The sequence below is a fragment of the Stenella coeruleoalba genome, assembly GCF_951394435.1.
Source record: "Stenella coeruleoalba genome assembly, chromosome: 4".
Taxonomy (NCBI): domain Eukaryota; kingdom Metazoa; phylum Chordata; class Mammalia; order Artiodactyla; family Delphinidae; genus Stenella; species Stenella coeruleoalba.
This window is the reverse complement of record NC_137149.1, coordinates 51,096,883-51,122,821: the sequence shown is the minus strand read 5'-3', so window position 1 is coordinate 51,122,821 and position 25,939 is coordinate 51,096,883. Positions and strand designations below refer to the sequence as shown.

The following is a 25,939-nucleotide window of genomic DNA, read 5'->3' as shown; positions in this document are numbered from 1 at the left end:
AGCAGGTATGGCAACTGGGGTTCCTGAGGATGAGGGGCCTTCAGAGGGGTGGGAGGTCACCAGTGTCTAGCACAGTGCCTGGCACATGATCCTTGGCAGGCACTCGTGGAAGAAAGGAAGGGAAGGAGGGGAGGAATGAAGAGAAGGAAACAAGGAAGGAAAAACGGTTCACCTCGTCATTTTCAACATTCTCTTTGAAGCCAGCCCTACTCACCTGCCAGTGTGCCCCACTTCCAACGTCTCCCTGGGCTGACCATGGCTGTGAAGGAGCATGAGTGTCCACATGGCCTGGCAGATGCCTGGTGTCCCGGGCAGCTTCCGGGTGTCCCAGGCAGCTTCCTTTCTCAGGCAGCAGTGGGTTATGTAAGTCATCAAGCCCCACCACTACATAGCTACACGGTCTTGGCCAAATCACCTTACTTGTCCAGACCTCAGTTTCTCTGGACTTTGTACAATGAAGAAAACAATACCTGCCTTGTGTCTCTCATCTAAGATGAGAATAAAGTGAGACGATGTACGTGAAAGTGTGTTTTAAAGTCCCCCACCCTCTACAGCTGAGGGGGTGGTCCTGTCCTTGCCTAGGCTTTAGGAAGAGGCTTCCCAGGGCTTCAGGGATGGTTCAGCCCAGGGAGGTGATGTGTCAGCTGCCGCTGTCAACATGATGCCATTGAAAATTCATATTGATGAAGAGCAGATTGACGTACCTGCTTGCTCTGCCATCTGTAGACCCCACGACCAAGGAGATATTGGAGGTGGCAGCGATGGGACTCCCTTTTATTTAAGCCAGTTCCAATTTGCTTTTTAATTTGCTCCAGACTGGTGAATGCTGTCAGGGTCAATCTGTAACCTTTTCTGCTTTCCCAACAGTCTCCAGCTTTGCCAGACCTTCTAATGTGTTTGCAGACTGCTCGATCAATTCCTGGGCGACTTCCATCCCATGGCCTCTTCTGCGCTCACCTTGTTCACCTTGTGACTTTGCACCCTTCTCACTCTCCCTCAGTCCAGTCTCCTGCTGACCACTTTACCTTCCTCATTTGTTGGGGTTTTGAATAAGCCTCGTATTCAGCCGATTTCGGTGCCCGAGACCCAGCACTTGCTCACAAAGAGCCAGCAGTCAGCTCCCCACCCTGGATTCTTGCAGGTGCCTCCTCATCAGCCTCCCTGCCTCCTGCATCTCTTTCTGCCTTTCCTTCCAGTCCATCCCTGCCTGGTCAAGGGTCTGGAAGCAGGACCGTGATCCTGACCTTCCTCGCTCAAAGCCCTCCACGGCCCTATTGGCTCTGCCTTTGGCTCGGACTCCACTGTCATTTAAGGCCTTTCTTACTTTCATCCAAACCAAACATTCCAGCCTTATTTTGCGTTTCTCCTTTTCACATGTCCCGTATTCCTGGCAAACAGAACCACTTTGGGGGTCTTTGCTGGAAGCCTGTGTTTCCATGTACCTGGCCTTTGCTGAGGCTGTGCCCTCTGCCAGGAACTCTTGTTCTCTCACTTCTCCTCACCCTTCCTTCAAGGTTTCGTCATGACCACCTTGACCCCCAACGGAAAGGTCTCCTGCCTTCTGCAATCCCAAGCGTCTAGACACACCTCTGTGACCAGCGTCTGCCGGGTTGCCTCACATTGGAATTATTTATGTATGTCTTGCCTCCAGCCTGGAGTTACTCAACGCAGGATGGGTACATTCATTTTTTAAATTTCCCACTGTGCCCAGAACAATGTGCTACATGTAATGAACAAATGTAAAAGAGACAACAACCCCACTGGATTCTCAGCTAATACTTGAATTGAAAAACTGCTGAATTAAAACAAGGACATCTTTTTTTTTTTTTTTTTTTGGTCAGAACAATATTCTTATCTCTTTTTCTCCCCCCAAGTCCCCTTATCTCCATTTGATCTTACAGGCCTTCTGACTCTCAAAATACAGATTGTGATCTTTTAAAGGTAGTTAAGTCAAATCTCCTTTTAATAAGCTCTAAGGGATTTATGAATTTACTAGAAGTCAAGTCCCTCCCACTCTCCCTCCCACCTTCCCTTCTTTTCCTTCCTTTCTTTCAAACTAGAATTTTATACTATCAGATATATTGCTTGAAAAGAGTCAGGCAGAAGCTGCGGGTGGGAAATCATTTGGTTATAAAGAGCTACTTTCTGTATTGGACTCTGACCTGTACTATAGTGTGTCTGAACAGATGCCAGCCTTTAACTCTGCTCTGGACTAGAATTTAAGTTTGTTCCAAGGTTATTTGCCACCCACGGTTGACTCTCATGCAAAGAAAGTGTGCGATTATTTTTTTTTTTTGGTCCCTATGGCCATCTTCTCATCATGAGCTGTAACAAATAAAAATAATTCCTTACACTTGCCTTCCCTCCACTGATATTTAAGAGAATTAACTATGTCCCAGGCACTTTGCTAAAAGTTGGGGTACAAAATGCAACACGATGTTGTCACCCTCCTCTGTATTCCTTAATCAATGTCTTATAACTACTTTACCAGTTAGCATGAGCAGGGGGTAGGGTCTTTATAGATGAAGAGATGGAAATTCAGAGTGTTTACGAAATATTCAGAAATTCAGAGTCCTTTTTTATGGTCACTCAAAAAGAAGCAAGTGTGTGGAGCTAGGCTTTTAAACTTGAAGGTTAGAAGGTTTTCCCTCTGGGAGCCTTGGGTTCAGACCCTCTGTACAATCACGTCAACTGACCTAGCTCTAAACCTAAAAACCTGAGCTGAAAAAGAGGCTTTTTGGGTCTGGTTCCAGACTCCTGCCATGACTTCAATTTCAGTTGGAAGTTGAGCAAAAGTGGTGTCAGGAGACCTGCAGTCGTAACCACATCCCGAAGGACGGGCAGGACACCACCTCTGTGCTGTGGGTGGAAGGCAGGTGTGCCAGGTGACCCAGCCCTGTCCAAGCACTGGCTCCGTGGAAGTGAGGGGCTCCAGCCTTCCACCCCTGCCTGTTCACCCCCATCACAGAGTGTCCTCATCGCAGCAGCGAGTCCCTGCCCTTGATGGCCTGAATCTGTGAACGAGGAAAGGTTGGGGAAGAAAACTGAGTGGCTGAAGGTATTATTGATGCCTAGAGATGATAAAACCTTGAGTCGTGGTGGATGTAACTTGAAATATCCAAGTAATCTTGAGTTCACTGCACCCCTCCACGCCAGATTTGGAAAATATAGATATGTGCTATGGGGGCTCACCATTTGTCAGGGATCCAGGCACCTTCTGTCTCTCTACTCTATCACTCCATTCCAAGAGTGAGTACTGCCTATGTTTTCTTCTAGAAGTGTTGTGGTTTCAGGTCTTATACTTAAGTCTTTAATCCATTTTGAATTTATTTTGCATATGGTGAGAGGAAGTAGTCCAGTTTGATTCTTTTGCATGTAGTTGTCCAGTTTCCCCAACACCATTTATTGAACAGGCTGTCTTTTCTCCATTGTAAATTCTTGCCTCCTTTATTATAGATTAACTGTCCATATAAGTGTGGGTTCATTTCTGAGCTGTCTGTTCTGTTCCATTGACCTATGTGTCTGTTTTTGTGCCAGTACCATATAGTTTTGATGATGTAGCTTTGTACTATAGTTTGAAATCACCTTTGTTCTTTCTCAAGATTGTTTTGGCTATTCAGGGTCTTTTGTGTTTCCATACAAATTTTAGAATTGTCTTAGTTCTGTGAAAAATGCCGTTAGTATTTTGGTAGGGCTTACATTGAATCTGTAGATTGCTTTGGGTAGTATAGTCATTTTAACAGTGTTAATTCTTCCAATCCATGAACATAGTCTATCTTTCCATCCATTTGTGTTGTCTTCAATTTCTTTCATCAGTGTCTTACAGGTTTCCAAGTACAGGTTTTTTTTACCTCCTTATTTAGATTTATTCCCAGCTATTTTATTAGTTTTGATGGGATTGCAAATGGGATTGCTTTATTAATTTCCTTCTGAAATTTCCTCAATATCAGTTGTTTGGCATATCAGTATATTATTTAGGATTAATTTTAATGTAATAGAAATAACAGTGGTTTAAATAAGATAGAATTATCCGTATTTCTCACTCACATTGTTGAAGGTCAGAGGGAACAAAAAGTGCCCACTGAATTGAGAAGGCATCTGGAGACCAAAAAAAAAAATGAGGCAAACAGCTCCATACAGTCAATGGATCAGTTTATTATAGGGTAATTTACTCACAGGGTGGGATGAGTTAGGGGACAATGATCTGGAAGCATTCACAGCTGCACCTGCACTGCGTAGGGGCCATGGGGACAATTTTATAGTTAAAGGGGTATTGGGTTAGGTGCTGGGAAACAGGACGTGCATTTCTAAGTCAAGATTCATGAATGAGTAACTAGTCTCGTGGGCACAAGGAATACGTCAGTGAAGGTTTTCATCATTGTTTGGGGACTAACAGAGCATAGAGGCCACCTGGTCCTAATGATTATTAAACAATATCTATTAACTATCAATACAAAGCCCTTGATGACAAAGAAGTGACTTACTGCACAGTACAGTCCTGGTAGGGTCAGCAAAAGGGCAGGAGAAACTTTAAGGGCCCAAGATTGCCTCAGTTATGCTAACAGCCATACACACACATGTACAATAAATTTGGAGGTAGACAGTTTGGGCTGATATGGCAGCTCACTGTTTGTCAGGGATCCAGGCACCTTCCATTTCTCTGCTCTACTGCTCCATTCCAAGAGTGAGGTTTTCTATCTTGTGGACCATATATTTCAGGATGAGGAAGACATGCAAGAGTGTACCTCTCCCCTTAAGGCAGCAGTCCCCAACGTTTTTTGGCACCAGGGACTGGTTTCGTGGAAGACAGTTTTTCCACGGACAGGGTTGGGGGGAGGATGGGTAGCAGCAGATGAAGCTTCGCTTGCTCGCCCACCACTCACCTCCTGCTCTGCAGTCCGGTTCCTAACAGGTGCGGACCGGTACAGGGGTTGGGGACCCCTCCCTTAAGGAAACTTCCCAGAAGTCCCAAAGGTCACTTCTGCTTCCATCTTACTGACCAGCACTTTATATGTATATAGGGGATCATAGTAGTACCTACCTTGTAGGGTCTCATGGTGAGGACGAATGAGCTAATGTGTGTAAAGTGCCTGGTGCACCGTCACTGATAGAGGAGGGTCTGCCCTCTGTGTTTGACTGACGCTTCCATGGTCATATCTGGGTCTCCAGATCAGGGTCTTCCTCAGCATATCCACTGTCCTCCATATACTTTTAGGTCTCTCTGCCTCTGAAATGTCATCGCCTTTTGGAGCGGTCAGCCCGATCATATATTTAGCAATTAGCAATTTGTTGCTGCTGTCTGTGGTGATGCTGTGATTATCACTGAATTTTCTTTAGTGAAAGAGAAATGCCCAAACTTGGATATTACCTGCATCAGTGATGTCTGTGCATCCTTCTCCAAGGAATATTTTGAGTGTCAGGTCTTAATTCTGTACTAGGAGAAGAGTAATCACTTTATTGTCATTTAAATGCTATCCTGAGGAACGATGATGACAGAGGTAGTGGTGTTGGTGGACCAACTGACTGTCAAGGAAAGCAAGTACAATTATACCCAATACTGCCTTGTGGTCCATTGGTGATTTGTAGCTAGTGAGGATTTTGCCATCTTCCCTGAAAGCCATAATTAACTCAGGTCGCCCACGGGAGCCTTTCACTAACATAATCAACTCATTTGCACAGTTATCAGCCAGAGAAACAGACCTGGACAGAGTCCCCGCCTTAAGAAGCATTTACAATTTAGTCTGGTCTCTGAGATCTCTGGTGATTCGACTCACCAGGATCGCACACCCATCCGTGTTCCAGAATGAAGCCCCACCTCACTTTTTGCTGTGGAGCTGAGCTCTGAGCTGACAGTTCTTGGGGAGGAAAATTTCTCACTAATCAGTACTGCCTGGAGTTGGTGGAAAGGAAGTAAGAACAACAAAGATGAAGTTACTTTGAAGGAGCAAATTAACGGCTTTCAGAAAAATGTGAGCAAGGTGTAGAGAGGGGAAAAAACAGCTCCGAGACACATGCTTCAGCTGGGGACACCTTCATCCTGTAGGCGGAAATTTGGGCCCAAGTGGCCCTTTAGCAATGACTCCACGGTTCTCATCCAGAAAGAACTGCTGGGGGAGCTTAATGAACACGACTGGTTGAAATCTTGGCAGATGGTGGTAAGAGCTCTATTTACTTGGATAATTAAAATGGTGACGGATTTGCATGGCTGATTTCAAGATCTCTAGTTTGCAGATGACTGCCTTCTGGGGCAGACGGGGATGGAACACCTCCTTGCTTTAGAGCATCTGCACCTGACTCAAGTATCAGAGAGAAGGGAGCCAGGGAATAGTCCCACAGAACGCACCATCTTGAGCTGACTCTTCATCTTGAGTACTCTGGCCCTCTTATGGAACTATTCATCCCAGCAGGGAGCTAATATTTTTCAGAGAGGCAAGGTCTGCTGACAAACTTAGGAGTGGAGATTGTTTTCTTTCTTTGAATAGGGCAGACACAGTTCTCTTGATTCTTTTGATACTGTGATAATAAGATTGATGCCCTTAGACTTTATTGAGTGCTTTTTTTTTCTTTTTAACATGCATTGCCTTATAAAATCCTTAGAGTGTTCTGTAAGAGAGGCAGTGCACTGCAACAGAAAGGACATGGGGCAGACCTGTGTTCAAATCCCACCTTTGTCACTTACAGGCTGCACGCCTTTTTTTTTACCCTCTTAGAGCCTCAGATTCTGTATGTGTAAAAGAGGGTAATGACATCTACCTTTTGTAGTTGTGATAAGGATTAATGATTTATATATGTGAAATGATGACTCATCTTTGGGCACTGAGTAGCTTCCATAAATGATGGTGGTTATTGATCTCATCATTTATAAAAGAGGAAACTGAAGCGCAGAGTGGGTGCGGGGCTTCCCATGGCCCAGTGGTAGGTGATGGCAGTGAAACCCACATTTCAGTTCTAAATCCCACGTGCCACATTGTTTCTATTAATGGCTCCTTTGTCTGTATCTCCCGAATTCCCTCTCGTTAAAGGATGGTCCAGGAATCAATTCTGGTTCTGCAAATGCCCCCAGTTAGTCCTCTCAGCACCTCATATATAAAGTGAAGACATGGCCACAGGCCCCTCTGCTCCTGGTGTTTCGGGGCAGAGCTGAGAGGTTAAGAGCTGATAGATACACAAGGCGGCGCCTTATTGGGGAATGTTAGGGTTTTTTATGATTTCTTTTTTGAGACAAGGGGAAGGAGAGCCACAGCATTTTTACAGTTTTGACAGGCAGTTTGACCGAAGTGTTGTCCATGCTTTGCTGGCTTTTTGCTGCCACCCAGCCCACAGGGGGAGCCTTCTGCAACTGAATCGAATTATTATCATATAATGACGTAACCAGCGAATCTATCATTACATTCCATATGTGACTGTTATATGTTATAATGGGTCATTGCATATGTGGGAGTTGGTGACGTGGGCTGTCACCTTCATGCAGCATATCCCAGGCTCTTGGCAACCTGGATGGAAAAGGGAGAGCCTCAGATGCACAGGTAGTTTTTGTGCTCTATCCTGAACACCCAGTCTCTGAAACGAACCAGAGTTGCATGCTCCACCCTCAGCATCTCGGCCCAAGGCAAGGTCGGATCAGCCTAGCACAGGGGAGAGAGCAAATTCACTCCAGGCAAGGGATGATTTTTAAAAACATATGCTCTCTTCAGCAAATGGGAAGGGGTTTCCTAGCCCACGTACAGCCAACTATAAGGAAACCCAATCTTCTTCCCTTGCTTTTTTCTCATCTTTATCGGCCTGAAAAGAATAAGAATACACTCTTCGGAGAGTGAGAAGATGGGTAGAGGGAGGAAAGGAGGAATAACAGGAGTGAAAGGATTGAAATAGATATTCAGGCAAACCTTCTTACTCAAAACTGCAGTTAACCAAGACTGTCAGTGAATTTCACATACCCCCCAGCTACAGTGGTTCACATTATAAACTCTTCCAATTACCTGAAATCTCACTTAACTTAAATTTCAGCACATCCCCTGGGGCATTCAAATAATCAAAGTTTGCCTGTCGAAAGTAATACCAGAGAGGGGAAACTGCCCTGGTGACTCTGAGAAAGGTAAATCATAAAAAAAAAAAAAAAGAAAAAAAGTCTTCTTAGAGAAGAGCATTAGAATCATTAGGTTACAAACTTGAAATTGCTGAAATGTTATCTAAAAATCACAGAAGCGAATGCAGATTTAGAAGAAGGCTGTGGACTACTCAGGGAGCTGTACAATTGGAGACAGGAGATAGGCATGGACAGGAAAGACTCACACGAAGGCACCAGCGGGTTAGCGGTGCGTGGCTGGGATCGCCGCAGCTGGAGGACTTCAGCCAAGTGGACATCAGCGTATGGTGGGCCCCAAATGGCATGTACGCTGTAGATGCCCAAACTTGGTCTGGTGGAGTTATAAGTATACACACGTGTTATCTGCAGGTCACAGTCCTATATTCTATCTAGAGCAGTGATTCTGCAAGACTTCGAACAATAAAGGTGGTGAATGGAGTATATGCCCAGATGATGTAGGGAAGTGCTCATTTGAAGTGATAAAAATGAGGTTAAATACAAACACCATTTTGCTAATTCTATAGGAGCTATCCTGTGCCCTCTCCATACACATCGAGTTTATATAAAACTGGACGTTTTTCCCCCAAACATGGTGCTAAAATGGAATTTAGAGATTTAAGCTTAATAAAAATTGGTGGCTATCTTGCTAAAAATATATATTATAAATATCTATAAATAAATTTATAGATAATATGTATATAAATATTTTTCAGCTTCATGGAAACTGAAATTCATTTATTTCTCAGATATTGTGTGGGTATTCACTCTGGGTCAGGAGCTGTGCTTGGCTTTGGAGATGCAAAGGTGAATGAGTTGGCTGCAAAGAGACCTCAGTCTGTGGGGAGGCAGGTGGGTGGGCAGGTGACAGTGATGCAGCATGTGATACTCTAATCAAGGTGTACCCAGAATGCCGTGTGGCCGCCAGCTCTTACTCTGCCTGGGAATGGCAGAGGGCTTCCCAGTCAGGGGCTTGTGAGCTGGGTCCAGGAGCTGACAAGAAAAGAGAGAGGTTAGGGAGAGCGAGTTTGGGGTAGCAGTAAGTGGGCCTTGATAGAACCATAGTGGGCGGGAAAAGTCAGGGAATTGGATTTCAGCCAGACATTGAAGGGCTTTTGTTTGCCTCTCTCCTTAATGGAGATGTTTTTAAAGAAGAGTGGCAGGTCCCAGTTATGGTTTTCAAAGGGACTGGTACCTGGACTAGACAGGTAGGCAGACAAATGATGGTTCCAGCTAGCGATCACTGAGCAGCACAGAGTAGGGGTTCCAGGAATGGAGGGAGTAGCTTTTTGAGGTTGGAGCAGGTCTGTTGATTGTTGAATACTGTTTACCTAGCGCTACTTAGTGGATGGGGGAGGAGGTATCCCTGAATGGGGGAGAGAGGGTAGGGTAGGAAGAGGAAAGTAACAGTAGAAAGCAGAGGGGCACCAGGGGAGGAAACACCTCTCAGAGTAAGAGTGAGTGTGCTGTTGAGAAGTTTCTAAATTATTCCTGAACATGAACCCTTCAGCCACATGTGTTTATCGTCAGGCGGAGAAGCCTTTCTGGATTAGCAAGCCATGTTCTTGCAGCAGTTAATGAGAGCTAGCCTGATCCCATCAGTAAAAGCCTCCAAGGACCATGAGTCATTGTTTGACAGAGAGGGTCACTTGGCGGAGAGGTCCCCTCCCTGACGCCCAGGCTACCTTCATCTCTCTCAGCCGTTATCTGGTTGTAAAGCCATCCAAATAGTAATGTAGTATGTCAGATAGTCCTTTAATTATTATGATCTTCCTTGTAGCAATTATGACTTGCTTTATTGCAGATAACAGTAAATGGGTAGATAAAAGCCACTCAGTGGTGAAAACAGTGGGTTTGGGTTCTTGAGAAGCACAAGGCTACCTTCAGGTGTTTGCACGTGGGCATGAATTAACATCCACAAATGAGCTATAAGCTCTGCTTTAAAAATATAATTGAAATGCAATTCAAAAGAGATCTGTTTTTGAGAGGATAATAAAAACATTTCATGATATCTAGTATACATTATTTTACCAAGTTTATTCCGTTCATGTTTCACTGATTACCCATTGTACTTGGTGGTGTCTTCTTTTTTTTCCTTTCTCCAGTTGGTAGGTTTATATACCCCACTGGAGCCATGTAAACTTCACCACTGTATCTGTGTTTCTGTGTATGATGAGTAGAGGCTCAGAGGTTAGTTCAACTAAAACTTGCTATTAAATGCTCACCATTTTTTTTTTTTTTTTTTTTTGCTTGCCACGAGGCTTGTAGGATCTTAGTTCCCTGACCAGGAATTGAACCCGGGCCCTCGGCAGTCAGAGTGCCGAGTCCTAACCACTGGGCCACCAAGGACTTCCCTAAATGCCCACCATTTCTTTTCCACCCTTTATTCATGAAGCACTGGAAGGGGAACCTTAGCAAGGTTGAGAAATAAGCTCAATAGGATGGATCTACCTAGGAGTATGGTCAGGCCACTCAAGATGGCTGTTCTCTTGCTCCCTGTGCATCCCCTGCCCAGCCAGGGCCTGCTTCACCTACACCCTCCTCATAGGACTGACCTTCCTACACACTTGCCCCAGGTCCCAGCCAGTGATTGTTCTTATCGAAGGAGTGGTGAGGGATGTGCTCCTCTGCTGGTTTCCCTGGTAACCGATGAGCCAACCTGACATCAGTTCCCCCTGTAACTGGCAATCTCCCCCTTCCCCCTCGGAGCGAAGCCTGCCGCCAAGTCCTGCCTGCCAGCTGCTGCGCACAGGGTGTCGCTCCAGGACCTTGCTTCAGATGTGTGAGCTCCTGCATCCGTTAAACCACTGATGTCTCTGTTGCTGACTCCGGGTTCTTTCTTTGGTCTTATGGGCCTGTGGGGAGCAGCCCAACACTAGGTTATCGTGGTGAACATTTGCTGTTTTCTCACTTCCTAGCATTCATCTGTCTTTCTCAACAGCACCCCAATTTGGATGGTATTACCACAGGGTATAATCTGGAGGGACAGCTTGGAGGGATACAGTCTGGGTGTCCTGTCCCCCAGGCAAAGGATGGCACGTGATCAGCATTAGGCCAGTTGGAGAAACACTTGAGCAGAGAGACAAGGAATCTGAAACATAACGGAGTTCATCTCTACCCCATTCAGTAGCCTCTAACCCAAGCTTTCTTGCACTGAGACCTGGTGGTTCCTGGTCCTGCCTCCAGAATCACCTCAGTGCCTACCTGTTTCTAGGTCTACTTCTCTGTCTTCCTGCCAATTCTGTGAGTTCCAGTATCCTTCCAACATGTTCCCATGAGAGAGTGTGAGTTACTGTTGCCTACAACCGAAGGATCCTAACAGATACATGCAGAGAACGGTCTGCTCGGCTACTGATTACCTTTGTGATGAAGGATAAATTGACCTCTTTGAGAGCCTCAGTGTCCTCAGCTCAAAATGGGGCTAATCAAACAACCCATTTCACAGGGTTAAATAGGATGTTTCAAATAGAGCGTCTGGCACAATTTGGAAAATAGTAATGTTCACTAAATAGCGGCTGCCCCACTTACTCGTATCATCAAATAAAGGTCGTCTTCTCATTATTATTACTCCTAACAGTGTCTAGCACATAGAAGACATTCAAAAAGATACTAATTTGTTTTCTCCCTCCCCTCTCCTGAAAACAAACCCTCCTTTTCCGGGGGAGAGAAGAGTGCAAGTATCCCTGGTCTGTACACTACACATGAACTTGACAAGCTGAATTATACCTTAACTGTGGAGCAAAAATGGAGGCCTAAGGAGAACCCAGTGTGTATCCCTTGGTCCCACCCGAGTGACCACAAAGTGCTGCATTTGCCTGTTCAGCTCAGCCCTTTGGAGTGTGGTTGGGCACCCACTCGCCCACTGATGTGATTCTGATGCCAGCTGCTGAGGCTGAGGCTAAACCCATGAGTGCATCTGGTTGCCTGGGTAGCACCCTGCCTGTCCATATTGCATTAGACAAGGTGATAGCAGGCCCCGCATTAAGAAACAGCAAAGCCAGTGCGTTCTTTGTAGGCCTGAGAGTTTGGACCAAAACGCAGGATCCAGAGTTGTGTCTACACAGGGGACCCTGAACCTCAAATCCTTTCCCTCCCCTTGTGAGCTTGGCAACCAATTCTACCCAAGCTGTATAGTCCAAGATAATTTACACCACATGGTGTCAGGATGAAACTGTCTTCCTAAAAGGATTCTTAGTGTCACTCCCTTCTTCAGAAACCCTCGGGGCTCCTGCTTGCTGACAGAGTAAAATCTGTACTGCTCAGCAACACTTCCAGGCCCTTTCTGACCCAGCCACCATCTATCTCTCCTTCTAGCTTTATCTCACACAGCTTTTATTCCCACCCCTCCACCGAAGCCAGCCCAGCGCGTTGCTCGTTGCTTGCTGTTCTGACAATATGTCTTCCTACTTCTCACCTTTGTGCTTTGCTGTGGCTCTTTCCCTGCCAGCAGTATTGTTTTCTCATCACCACTACCTGTCACAACTCCGTCTATCCCCAAACAAAACACATCCTTCTACCTATTCTTCGGAATCCATTTCAAATGTTCACATCTTGCTCCAACTCTTTGAGTACCTTCTTTGCCAAGCTATGATCACTTGCCTCGTGATAGAAATAGTAGTAATAACAATGAATGTGGATACAGCACTTACTATTTTAAATGTTTTACACATGCAAATTCTTTTAATTCTCACATCTGCCCTGTGAAGATACTATAATTATACCCATTTAATAAATGGGGAAACTGAGGCATGGAGAGGCTAAGTAATTGATAGCTAGTGAGTGGCAAAGCCACGATTTGAACTCAGGCATTCCAGCTCTTTCTGCCATGCTCCCAACCATTATGCTAAACTCCTTTTCTCTGTGTTCTGGGAGCTTTGTTTTCATCTCTTTATAGAACTTAACATACTATAGTTAGTAAGTATTCATGAATGATCATTTGGCCCCTTACTATCATCTATTATTATCTATTTTATTGTAATAATTATTATGACTATATAAAAGTACCAGGTACCCTTGTAAGTTTATAGACATTATGTCTCCCCAGCCAGGAATGTGTACCTCAACTTGGTAATGTGAAAATTGTGCTGAACTTGGAATGAGAAGAGTCCTCAGTTTAGGTTTTAACTCTGGGGCCTACTAGCCAGCCTTGGATAAGTCAGTTCACCATTCTGAGTCCCAGTTTCCTCATCTGTAGAATGAGGGGCCTGACTTAGATCATTCCTGAGGTCTTCACTAGCTGTGAGTTTGAGAATCTGTAAAATGGGTACCATATCACGTGTGTCACAGGTATGTTGAAGATGTAGTAAGATTGAATTTTCTCATTCACCAGCTATGCACTATGTGCTGTTTTCAGCACTGGGGATCTGGGATGAAACAGCACAATTCTTGCTGCCATGGAGCGGGACATGTTGAAAGTAAATCAATAATTAGTTATGTAACTCAAGGTCAAGTAATAAGTGCCGTGAAGGAAGGTAACACAGTATAAGGGGATTGAGAGTCTGCGTGGTGGCAGAGCTTCCTGAGAAGGAGACATTACAACAGAGATTTGAACGAATCCAGGGAGGAAGCCACACAATCTAAGCAGAGGGAAGTGCAAAGGTCCTGAGGTTGGAATTGGCTTGATGTGGTCAAAGCTAGCAAGGAGGCTAGTGAGGGTAGAGAGCAGTGAGCAAGGGAGAGTGGAAGGACTTTGGATTTTGCTTTAAAGGTGATGGGAGGCCATGGGGGATTTTGAGCTACCACATGTTGCCATCATTTGAAAAGCATCTTTCTCGTCACTACTTGGAAAATAGACTGTAGGTGGGTAGAAGCAGGAGGTAGAAATAGGAGGCTAAGGCCACAGTCCAGTCAGGAGATAATGGTGGCTTGAAGGAGGGTGACAGTGGTAGAAGTGGGTGAGAAGTATTTGAATTCAGTATGTCTTATGAAAGTAGTGCCCATAGGATTTGCTGATGAATTAAATGAGAGCTGGCAAAGAAAGAGAAGAGGCAAGGATGCTTCCAAGGTTTTCATGGAAAACCAAATATGGTTTGTACCACTTATTTACCAAGAGGGAAGTTTCGGGGCGGGACAGGTCCGAGGGAATATCAAGGGTTCAGTTTAAGATGCCTCTGAGATGTTCAGATAGAGTTACACATTCATAGCAGAGCAAGAGGTACAGATGAGAGGTCTGAGCTGTGATATCAGTTTGGGTGAAATCAGCACAGAGATGAGAGTGAAAGTCATTGGACCGTATGAGATCACATTGTTGCAGGGCTGGGCAGGGGTAGAATTCGAGTTAGCCAAGAGGGCTAGAGCCTGAGTCACAACTTAGACAATTATGAGTTCAAGTGCTCTTTGAAAAATAAAGTGTCTCATGCCCGTGATTCAGCTGATGAAGACCCCAGTGTGGTGAACTGCCCGTCAGCCGACACTCGGCTAGCCAGAGCACTTGGGACATGGAATTGGCTGACCACTGAGCAGGACTCTAGGTGGCCTGTATCTCCTCAGCCGCTCCCCATGGAATATGATTGAAAAGGCCCCAGGAGGGCTGCCTGTCTTCCAAACGGGGTCTCAAAATACTATGAATTAAAATGCATTGCTTTCAGTTACACAATTATCTCCTAGAGTGTCTTGTTAAAAATATAGTTTGACCCAAGAGAGGTAATTTGTGGAATTGCTAATAATTTAATTGGTACCAATATAGAATACTAAAAACAGCCTGGAATTTGTAGTTAAGAGCCCTAGTTTGAGCTGACAGTTGTTAGCTTTTTGACTCTGGGAAAGACAATCTCAGCTATCTTGTCTGTAAAATGGGAAAAGCAGTTTTTGTCACACTTGTCATATAGTGTTGGCCATCGAACGAGAGAGTCTTTGGGAAAATGTTTTGTAAGTTTTAACTGCTGTAAAAATAATACCTTTAATTTTGAGAACATTTCCAAAGCCAAATTTTAGCATAGTACGTTGAATTTCAAGCTCATGGTAATCTCAGTAAGGTGGGCAGAGCAGGTATTAATTAATCAGAATTGTGCTTCAATCCCAAAGAACTGATTAATTATTTCTGTTACGTAATGGCTTTTATTCGGGTGCCTTTTATACCTACTCATCTCTCAAAACTCATTTCAAGCGTCATCTCCTCTGTGAAGCTTTTCTTTCCTGCCCAATACCTACCCCCCAGCCTGCCTCTTGCCTCTCGTGGTGCCTTTTACTAACTGTTTGTTGAATGAATGAATGAATGAATGAATAAATGTGCAAAGTGGCTTATTATAGAAGAGTCATTTCCAAACTTTTAAAATGGCAGTCCACCATAAATGTGTGAAAACATACATATATGTATGTTTATTCATATACACGTATGCAAAAAGAAAGGTTTCAGGAAGCAATGCTTACCTTTACTGCATGGGATTCACGCTATTTTCTGTTCTTTATTTTTTAAAGAAAATGAGGGTTGCAGCTGAATTGATTTCACCACCCAGACTAATGTATCGTGACCCACAATTTGGAAGACACTATTATGGAAGATGCTGGCAGCTGGGAACCTTGTTCTTTGCAATTGGGCAAGTCACTTGGGTTATCTGGGAGGTTTCTTTTCCACTCCAGCATTCATGCTAATTCTCAAGAATAAAGGCATTGTGAGGTGATGGGAATAGGCACGTAAGCACTGTGGCAGCTTGAACATTTACTGCATATAACACACTTTTGGTTTTTCCTGGCCTACATGAGGAAGTCAAAATCTAATAAATTCTTAGGTTTTGGACAATTGCTGCTTGAGAAAGATTTGATTTTAGTCACCAGTATGTCTTTGAGACTATACAGAGATTTGCAAGGGTGACTTTCAAATAATAGGCAGGTTCCATATCTGAAATCCTTGGGCCCCAGATATGTTTTAGAGGCAGGAGTTTTGGTGTCTGAAAGGAAATGTAATAAGTGTCCTGTATATCGTGTATCAACCCCAGTAGAGTTCTGGGCAGCAGCTGGAAATCAAACACATTGATTTGTCTTCAGCAAATGTATGAATATTCACAATCAGTGGCATAAATACAGTAAAAACCCTCACATAGGCTGAGGTCACTAACGGGATGCGAACACATTTTCAGTTTTCAAAACTTCGGGGGTTTCAGAAAAACCCATAAGGAATTGTGGAAGTTATATTTTGTTATCCAAGTATCATGTTTTTCCATTTCAAAATCCCCAGGACCATTTATCCCTTTAGGAGACCAAATGCTTGGCTCAGTGCCTAACACATAGAAGGCACCCAGAAAATATTTGTTGAATGAATGATTGAGAGCAACTACAGCTTATAGAAAATTGTTAGGACCAAGCCACTTTTGAGAAAACAGCCTCTAGTTTTATCCCATGTCATTTAAGTGGATGGAAACCTTGTTGCCTCTACTTGGCTCCCTCAGGAGGAGCAGAGGGGAGAGATGCTCGTGGATTCTTTGTTTATTTTTTCCTTCTTTCTTCAGGCCTTGCATCTAGTTTTAGAAGGGGGTGGGTCAAGAGATTCTAGGTGTAAAAAGTAGCCAAATTTAAAATTCCCTTTTCTTAGCTTCCCTATGCTGAAAATACCAACTAGATGTAGTAACCAATTCCATGAATACTCTGGTTGTCTTTTCACTGAGTGCTTGGTTGGTCAGGAATTGGGGTTCCACAGGCTTGGCTGTACAAAAACCTGGGCTCGAATTCTAGCTCTGCCAAACCCTTGGCATATTACGTAAACTCTTTCAGTCTCACCTTCTCATTTAGAAAATGTACATGATAATAACACAGTAACCCCATTATGGTTTTGTGAGGATTAAAGGAGATTATACATGGAAAGCATTTGCCGTACAACTTTCATTTTTGTTATTAATAGTAATAATAATAGTGATAATGTTATTCCTCTTCATCATTGTGGTAACTCAATAGAAGCACAGAGCAGGGGCAGATATGATCTCTATCAGCCTTCCTACCCTTACACTTTGCTATGGATTGTATTAGTCAGGATGGGCTAAGTTATGCTCTGATAACAAACACCCTCCAAATCTTTGTACCTTAAAAGTACAAAAGTTTATTTCTGGATCACACAAATTTCTCTGTGGACCCAAATGACTCTTCAGGGCAGTTGTCTGCTGTGCCGGTTCCATGATCCAGCTTCTGCTGGTAGTTCATACCTTGACTCTTGAGAGCTTCTACCCTGGAAGTGACTCATGTTCCTTCCAGTCCCTCTCTATTGGATAAAGCAAGATACGTGGCTCTGCCTTACTCCAAAGCAATGGGGAAGAATAGTCCTTCCGAGCGCCTGCAAGGAAAGGAGAACTAGAAATACTGGAGAGGGGCACTAATGTTGACCACTCAGACATTTAGCTTTTTCTCACGCTATTGTAAATTGTTATTGCAAACACAGCTTCAGCCCCAGCACCCTTTCCAACCAGGTGTCTGCCCTGAAGCCGCAATGTCTGGAGATTCTGGAACTGCCCCTGCTGCAGGTGATATTTGGAAATCATTGAGCTGGCTCTGCCCTAGACAAGGCAGAGGAAGCAACTTCTAGGTGCTTGAAATGAGTCATACCTCCTGGCCTGGAGCCCCTCCCCGCAGCGTTCTCCCCAGCACCCCAGTGATATTGGATGGGATGTTAAAATCATGGGTTCCTCAAGTTGGAGGGCACTCTGGGAACCCCACTCATTTTCCAAGTGTGGAAACTGAGGCCCAGGCAGTGGGACTTTGTTTCGTTCCTTGCGTTCTGTGGCTTTCCCAGGGTCCCAACAGTTCATGATTAGCCCATTGGTAGACTTATATCTGGACAGAGGCCTCCGGACCCTGCCTGATGATTTTCTGCTGTCCACCCCCTCCATCGTCTACACTTACTCATCCTCCTTTAGAAGCGGACACGTCCCAAGCGCAGTGACTTGGCTTGTCTCGCTTCCTCTTCTATTTCTGGTCCCTTCTAAGGCAGAGGCCGAGTCCATGCATTTGCTGGTTGTCCAGAGCTGCCAACGGAAAAGGATCTTCAACACCTTTTTCTCTCTTTCCAGGCTTTTGCTTGTTTGTTTCCAATTGGAGGGATAGAAAATGGGACAATTTAGCAGTTGCCACCACAGGGACTAAACTGTCACCATTTTAGAATAATAACAAGAAATTCCATCCCATTCTCTGCTAACGCTCCCACTGCCCACCCCCCATACACATCCCAGAGTTTCTATTGATATTTTAATGAGACTCTGCATGTTTAGACTCTTTGGCCAGATGGTAAAATGTAGTCTGTGCTGTACTTGTTCAGACCCCTCTGTGCTCCGACAACCCTGGAATGGCTCTGAGACGGAGCCTTGCCCTGAGCTCCTGAGCTGCCGCGGGCCTATCAGTCCCTCCAGACTATTTTAATTGTTTCTAACTTTTGAGACACCATGAAGCTGGAGGCCTCCAGGGCTTGGGTTTTCAAAGTATAGATGGAGTAAGAATCACCTGTGCCATGTGCTAACTGCAGATTTCTGAGCCAGCCACCAGAGATTCATGATTCAGGCAGTATGGGGGTGAGCTGAGGGTGAGTAGTCTGAGCTGGGACCCAGGAATCTGCATTTTCACAAGCATCCCAGGGTGACGTAGAGCAGGGCTCCTTGTGGATGCTGCCACGCGAGGGCGGCAGGACTACAGGGGAGGTGTCCCGTCTTCAGCCAGAGCAGCGCCCCTTTGAGCTGTTTATAAATGAGGCTTCAGTCTAAGGTTTGTTCTGCTGATCAAAATAAATGACGTAGAGTAACATTTTTGAAATTCACTGTTCTAGACCACACTAAGCAAAAGAAAGAACAGTCCAGCAGTGGCTTTCTAAAGCCCGCCCTTTTCTTGGTGTGGCTTCATCTTCTATACAGAATCAGTTTCTTACCCTTTGATGGAGCTTATAATTGTCCTGTTTTCATGCCCTAAGGAGACCCGAAGAGCAGTGATGCCACTCCTCAAATCCCAGGTCACTGGGTCTTAGCAGAGGACTCTGTGCCTGTTCATCTGCCAGGTGTCTTAGACCCAGAGGGAATGGAGGCCTATTACTGCCCTTTAAGCAGCTTCCAAGGCCCTGTTTGGACCATGCCTTGGGAGAGAAACGGCTTCTCTCTTGGACCGTAAGAGATTGCAGTTCAAGGTCAGGGAACCTGAATTCTACTTTGCCCATAAGTGGTGACCCTTCCCTGGTCCCCTTCAGTAGACTGGATGTGATTCTAATCTTGCCTGCTGTCCTGTACAATGCCTCCGCACTATTGCGATTTTCTTCCCCAAAGTTGGAAGACACGGAATATTTTTGAGGCCTTAGATTTGGATCTGATACATTGAAGGGACAAAGGTGACTGTTTTTGTGCCACCAATGCCAATAGCACTGCCAACCGAGGCCGCTGATCACAGGCAGAGAACTGAAGGCACAAGGGCAGCTCTGTTAAACTGTGTGTAAATGGTATTTTTTCCTGTGAAATCTCAATACCTCCCTTAGGACATTGCAGTTCAGGTTTTTGGGCTACTCTCCCTCCTCTGATATTTACTCGTTGGGGATTTCACTCTTGAGAAATCGCTGTGGCAACAGAACCGTTTGCCTCCACGAAGACGATGTCAAAGTGTTAAAATCCAGGATGTTTTAAGGCAGGATTCCAGCCTCATTACTGCCAGGAATAAGATTCATCCAAGGTGGAAGTGTCCTCTCTTAGAACTCAAATCCGTCTCAGAATGGCTTTTCTTTCCCCTTTGTTTTTGAAGCTAAGCAATTACTTTTTTTTTTTTAAGGAAAAAAAATGTGCTAATGCACAAAACTCTCTTTTTCCCCTTTCATTTATTTGAAATTGAACTTAACAAAGTCAGTTCCAAGCAAGCACTATATATGAGTAATGCTTTTTGTCCATGAAAGAGCATTGACTCAAATGGTATGGGAGTACTGATCCTGTCTCTGCTTTGTGTGGGCATCCGTAATGACAAAGTGCTCGTGTCAGAGTGTATAATGAAACTATAAATTGTTTTCATGAATGCTCTGAATTTGGTCTTTTACGGGGCACATTCAAAAGGTATTTAAGTTCCACATTTCACATATGTGAATAACACCAGATGGTACTATAGATCCAATAAAAGGACGGAATCCCAGTCGGGCTCACACTGGTCCGGGTGGTGGGTGATTGTCAGGTGAGGGTCGGTCGCAGTGTGGGGAGTGGGGAGATGGAGGAACGAAGATATCCCACAACTCTGAGGAAGAATTCCAGCAAGATACACCCAACTTTGGGGGGATAATTCAAAGTGTGACTAAAATACTTAGCTCATAAACTTGGTCTCTGGGTGGTGGGTGTCTGCATTGGAATCATAGGAGAAGGTGCACACCTCTGACCGAATTTATTGAACAAAAATTCTCAGGTGAGAAAATGTCTGCTGGGTTGCATGGGCAGGTACAATCTATTGCAGTAATTTATGGTTCAATTAAATTATCTTTCATTACATTTTTGGTACTTTTTTAAATTATAGAAGCCATATAGGTGTGTTCTATAACATTTAGAAAACACAGAAAAGTATAAAGGATAAAAAAAAAATGCAAATAATTTTGCTCCCAAGAGATAATTCTTAGTAGTATATACAATTTTTATTAAATCTTTCCGTGTTGTATCATTTGGTAAAATTTTAATAGAACTTTACATCATCTTACCTGGATATCTAAATCCTTTTTTAAATAAAATTTTGGGTCCAACTATCTATTTATTTAGCTATCTGTGTAATTGTCAAAAAGGATTCTGCTTTTTAACTTATTTATCAATTATTTTTCCTGTCTCAGTTGGCCAAAGTTCATGAATGTCCAAGGCTTTGGTTCTGTCATGAGGGGACTATGTCGGGTGCAGTAGCAGCCTTTAGGCTCACATGTCATTGACTGACAAATGATTCTGGGTATGCAATCTCTTAAAACAAAAAAGGCAACAAAACCGACTCTGCAGGGTGTGTGAACCCCAGCGCAGGTGAGAGGAGGGAGGCCTGTTGACGGTTCTGAGCAGTCGCCTGCCTGTGTTTGTTCTGCAGTACCTGGTGTGTAAAAGAAAGCTGGAGAGTAAGAAGGAAGCCCTGCTGATCCTTTCCAAGGAGCTGGACACATGCCAGCAGGAAAGGGACCAGTACAAACTCATGGCCAATCAGCTTCGAGAGCGCCACCAGTCCCTAAAGAAGAAGTACCGTGAGCTGATTGTACGTATTACGTCACGAAGAGTTCCAAAGTGGAAAAATTAAGACGTGAAAGTCATCACCCTACTTATTCCACGATCCAGTCCCACTTGCTAGTTGATAAGTACATGCTTCCGGATAATTGCTCCGGCGCCCGTGATCTTACACGCATATCTGAATGTGTCTGTGTGTGCCTATTTACTTAAAACTGTATGGAGGTGTTTTTTTTTTTTTGAAGAGGATTTGTGTTATAAATCTGCACTAATACAGAAGCCACTAGCTGCATGTGGTTATTTAAATTTCATTTTGAATTAATTAGAATTAAATAAAATTGAACACGGTCTCACTTATCACATCTCATGCCCTCAATCGCCATGGGGGGCTGGTGGCTACCGTATGGGACTGTGTTGATATAGAACATTTCCATGGTGGCTGCTATATTGGACAGTTAGCTGTAGGACATGTCCCTCATTGCAGAGAGTTCTATTGGACAGCTTTATATAAATGTTGTTCTAAAACTTGCTCTTTTCGCTCAGCACTTTATTTTGGACATCTCTCTAGGCCATATATACAGATTTAACTCACTTTTTAAAACAGTGCATAGTAATATTTCCATAATTTTTAAACCTTTCCCTTTCCTGGGCAATTAGATTTTCTCTAGTTTTCATATGGCAGGATTTTTCAGGATGCAAATGTTACTGAAATGGAGGATACCAACTGCATAGCGCTATTTTGCATTCTCACTTAGTTCTTTCTCACGGATGCCATCTCTTTTTTTAAGTGCTGACACTATTGCTTACGTTTAACCGTCTGTGCTGGGGTCATTGAACTGTCCTGGAACACAGAAGTACAGTAGAAAGATTCCTGAGGTTAAAATAATGTTGACTTGTATGTGGCAGCATCAGATAGAGAAGTGCTATTTCCTGAGCATTTATCGTTCACCTGACATATTTATGTATTCCCAGATGGCACACGAGGGAGAGGAATTGAATCCTTTTAAGACAAAAAGTCTGATAGGACTAGAAGTTCTCAGTTAATTTTCTTTTATTTTGAGCATATCCTATCCCCACCCCCCAAATTGTTCTGCCCACAGAGAAAACTCAAGTATGTGTCCATTACTGTTCCTCTGGATCTATCTAAAAGAGGAGCTCAACTCAAACCAAGGGAAATACTATTTCTGTTTAGGCTGTGCTCAAAAGTAATTTTGATCAATCCAGTTTATTTATTTGGCTCACACAGGTTTAGAAAATATACAGATTGGTCCTAATTGGAAGAGATTCCTTAGAGGTTTTCCCAAAATGACTCTGGTTCAGTTTATAGTTTAAAATTTTTAAAGTATATTTGAGTTTGGTTCAGCACATTGTTGGTTGCAGGGGGCGGGAGAGGGGAGGGTCTGAATTTAGTTCATAGTTCGGTTCAATTTCTTGAATCTACACGCATCTAATTTTTAAAAAATAAAATGTAACACTGGTTTCTTTGTAGGATGGAGATCCATCACTTCCCCCTGAAAAGAGGAAACAGGTAAGACTTATTCCTGATCTTTGACAACTCTCAGAATGTTCGTACTGATGCCTTTCAACAACTGGGGGATTAGGGAATCCCAAAATGTATAGAGAAATCTTCTACCTTCCCAGAATCATTTTGTATTACTGGGGGGAGTGGGTGCTAGAGAAATACTGCCTACAGAGAGGGACTAAGGACTGGGCGAAGGAAACGCAGTGAAGTCTAACAGAGTGGAAGAGGGCACACCAGTTGACTGTGCTCCCTTTCTTGTTGGGACTCCTTTTAGAAAACCACAAGTTGAGAGCACACTGCTAGAGGACTTTAGCTTACTGTTCTGTGGATGGATGCCGTTCTGCTATTCAGCTCCTGCCGCTTCAGACTTTTAAAAGCCATCTCACTAAAACTCATAAGCCATTTATGTTCTTTTCTCCTAAATGGTAACCAACATCGTTTATTGAGTATCCACTTTCCCCACGGATTTTGGAGGCCCACTTTTAGCAATGGACAAATCCGTGTGTGTGTGTGTGTCTGTGTGTCTTTCTGGACTTTCTGTTCTGTTCCATTGAGCTTCCTGTATTGTCCTGTTTGTACCACATTATTCTGTTTTTTGTTTATAATACTTTTAATAATACCTGTTTGGGCTATTCTCCTTCCCTTTGCTCTTTCTTTTCAGATGTTTCTTTTTTTAGATATAACTGACAAATATTTTATCAAGTCCTCCTCTGATTCCCCCCACCCCAAACCCATCCCTATTGGTATTTTGATTGGGGTTTTGTTAAATGTATAGATCAATATAGGGACAGTTAATACTTTTATAGCATTATGTCCAGGAATATCGTACATCAAATTTTTTAATCCTGTTGCATGCATATATATAGATATACTGCGTTTTAACACTTTCCTCAACTTTACAATTGTTCTGTACTGACATACCCTGACTTACAGCCTTTTATGGGCTTGAGGGGAGCCTGGATGATGGTGATGTTAGTGCTGTGTGTACCATGTTATGGGAAATGCTCTGCATCAGAACAGGACTTCAAAACTGGTGGATGAAAATAAGGACGCAGGAATTGTTTGCTGTCTTCATAGCTGTAAAGGCTAAGACAACATCCTATTTTTGTTCATCGATCATATACCTGGCACAGCATATAAACTCCTTGGATTCATTACCTTGTGATTTTTGATGCTGAATAAACAGTAGACGCGCATGCACACATATGCGCGTGCGCGCGCGCGCACACACACACACACACACACACACACACACACACACACACACGACGTTCACCCTTAAATAACAACTCAGTCCTATGGCTATCCTTTCAGTCATTCAGTTCTGCTCACTCCCGCACTCCTTTCCTATTTTATTTGATTATTTTGTAATGCTCCAGGTTTGATTTAAAGTCAAAATTTTCTATGGAGCTAATTGATGTTTTGTTTTTTTTTTCCCTAAACAAAATGACACGGAAAGTTAGCATAAATGTTTAAAAATTGGGATCCTTAATGTGGAATTGCTAATGTTTTTGTTTCTGTGTTTTTGGTGGCTACGAGCCGTCATCTTTGCTGCGATTTTAGAGTTTGTTAGTATTCATGAAGGAGTTTTACAGTGTAAGTGGATTCACGTTCCGTGACTTTATAATAAAAAATTTACATTGACTGAAGAGAATCTGATGAATTCCAGTAAGTCTGTCAAGCTGCATTCTTACAGCTCTAAAAAACAAACAAACAAAACAAGTTCGATGTCCTAAGCGCTGGCTTTGTAGCTTTTAATATGGCATTTGGTTTCTGTCCCTTTAGAATTTAGTGTGGTGGTGTAAGCTTGCTCTGCATTCTTCCTGCCTGGGATGGATGACATAGGACGGGCTGGGGTGCAAGTGACAGAAATTCTAAACTGCTGAATCAATAAAGGAATCGATGCCCTTGCATAACCACAAGTTGAGAGATAGTGGAGGTCTCAGATGCTGTACTGTCATCATGTACTCATTCTCTCCTCTCTACCACACTTAGCAAAGAAAAATACAGGATACCCAGGTGAATCTGAATTTCAGATAGACAATGAATACTTTTTTAGTATAAGAGCATGTACCATGCAATATTCGCAACATACTTATGCTAAAACATTATTGATTATTTATCTGAAATTCACATTGAGCTGGGCATCCTATATTTTATCTGACCACTCTACCGTTATGCCGATTTTAACGTCAGCTTCCTCTTGAACTTAACATCAGCTTTCCTCGGAGCAGGAAAGGCAGGAAACCCAGCCATGGAATGTGAGTCCTTCCCTCCAGTTTCATTGGGCCATTGTAGGACGTACTCCCATTCCTGGTCTACTAACATGCACTGGGAGGGTACTATACATTAATTGGCTTAGATTAATCACCTGGGATAGAAGGGCTTAGGGAGCCAGCAATGACACCCGCCAAACTAATGGTGTGGCCTTGGGAAGATTCCTTTGGGTGTCTGAGACTCAGCTTTCACATCTACAAAGTGGGAATAAATACGGTACCCACCACATAGGGTGGCTGTGAGCAACAGATGAGATAACGTACGCAAGTAGAGTCCTTAGCACAGTGCCTGGCACCGGGTGAGCGTCAATAAATATTTGTCATCTTCTCTTCCTTATCATCCATTTCTTTTTTAATCAATCATATATTAACGTGCTTTTGTCAGGACCCTTTTGGCTACCCTTGGCAGCTTGAAATAGCTTGGGCCAAAGAAGAAGTTCCTGGCTCATAGGACCTCAAAAGGGTTGGGTAAGCAGAAATGCAGCCAGGCCTCAGGACCAGCTACCACCTGGACTCAGGTGCCCCCAGCTCTCTCCTCTGCCCTCAGCATTCTCTGTGTCAGCTGTCATTTCTTTTTCTGGACCTGCTTTCTCTGTAGAATAGGAAGCGTGGCTGCTGGTCACATGAGGGCTACAGACCCCACGTCTTTGACCTGTAGGAAAAAGCTGCTCCCTGAATCCCAGGGGAGAGCTCGCCTAGGCCAAGCTCAGGCCAGGGGTCCATTCGAGTCAGCTGGGCATGGCCAGGCATCCTGTAGATACAAGGCTGCTTCTACTGTTGTCATGTTGACGGGGTGCTGGGTAGACCATGTGTTAACCATCTGCCGTACATGCTTTCTTGAGAGAGTCTTGGAATGATAGGTAATAACGACGGCAGCCAGTGTTTCTGAGTGCTCACTCTTGCAGTCTGTCAGACCCTGTGCCCAGCATTGCAATGAGGATGA

General features: G+C 43.8%; 1 protein-coding gene across 5 annotated transcripts in view; it reads left to right on the top strand.

The window, feature by feature from the left end:
- Positions 1 to 25,939, top strand: part of CCDC149 (coiled-coil domain containing 149) — a 96,715-nt gene that overhangs the window by 12,166 nt on the left and 58,610 nt on the right. For 4 of the 5 annotated variants that reach the window (XM_079919652.1, XM_079919649.1, XM_079919650.1 and 1 more), the window contains exons 2-3: positions 21,068 to 21,229; positions 22,688 to 22,726. In XM_079919652.1, the coding sequence (XP_079775778.1) occupies positions 21,068 to 21,229; positions 22,688 to 22,726 (201 nt within the window). Of the gene's footprint in view, positions 1 to 15,497; positions 15,619 to 21,067; positions 21,230 to 22,687; positions 22,727 to 25,939 lie in introns of those variants that run through there. The other variant, XM_079919651.1, reaches the window with a different exon arrangement.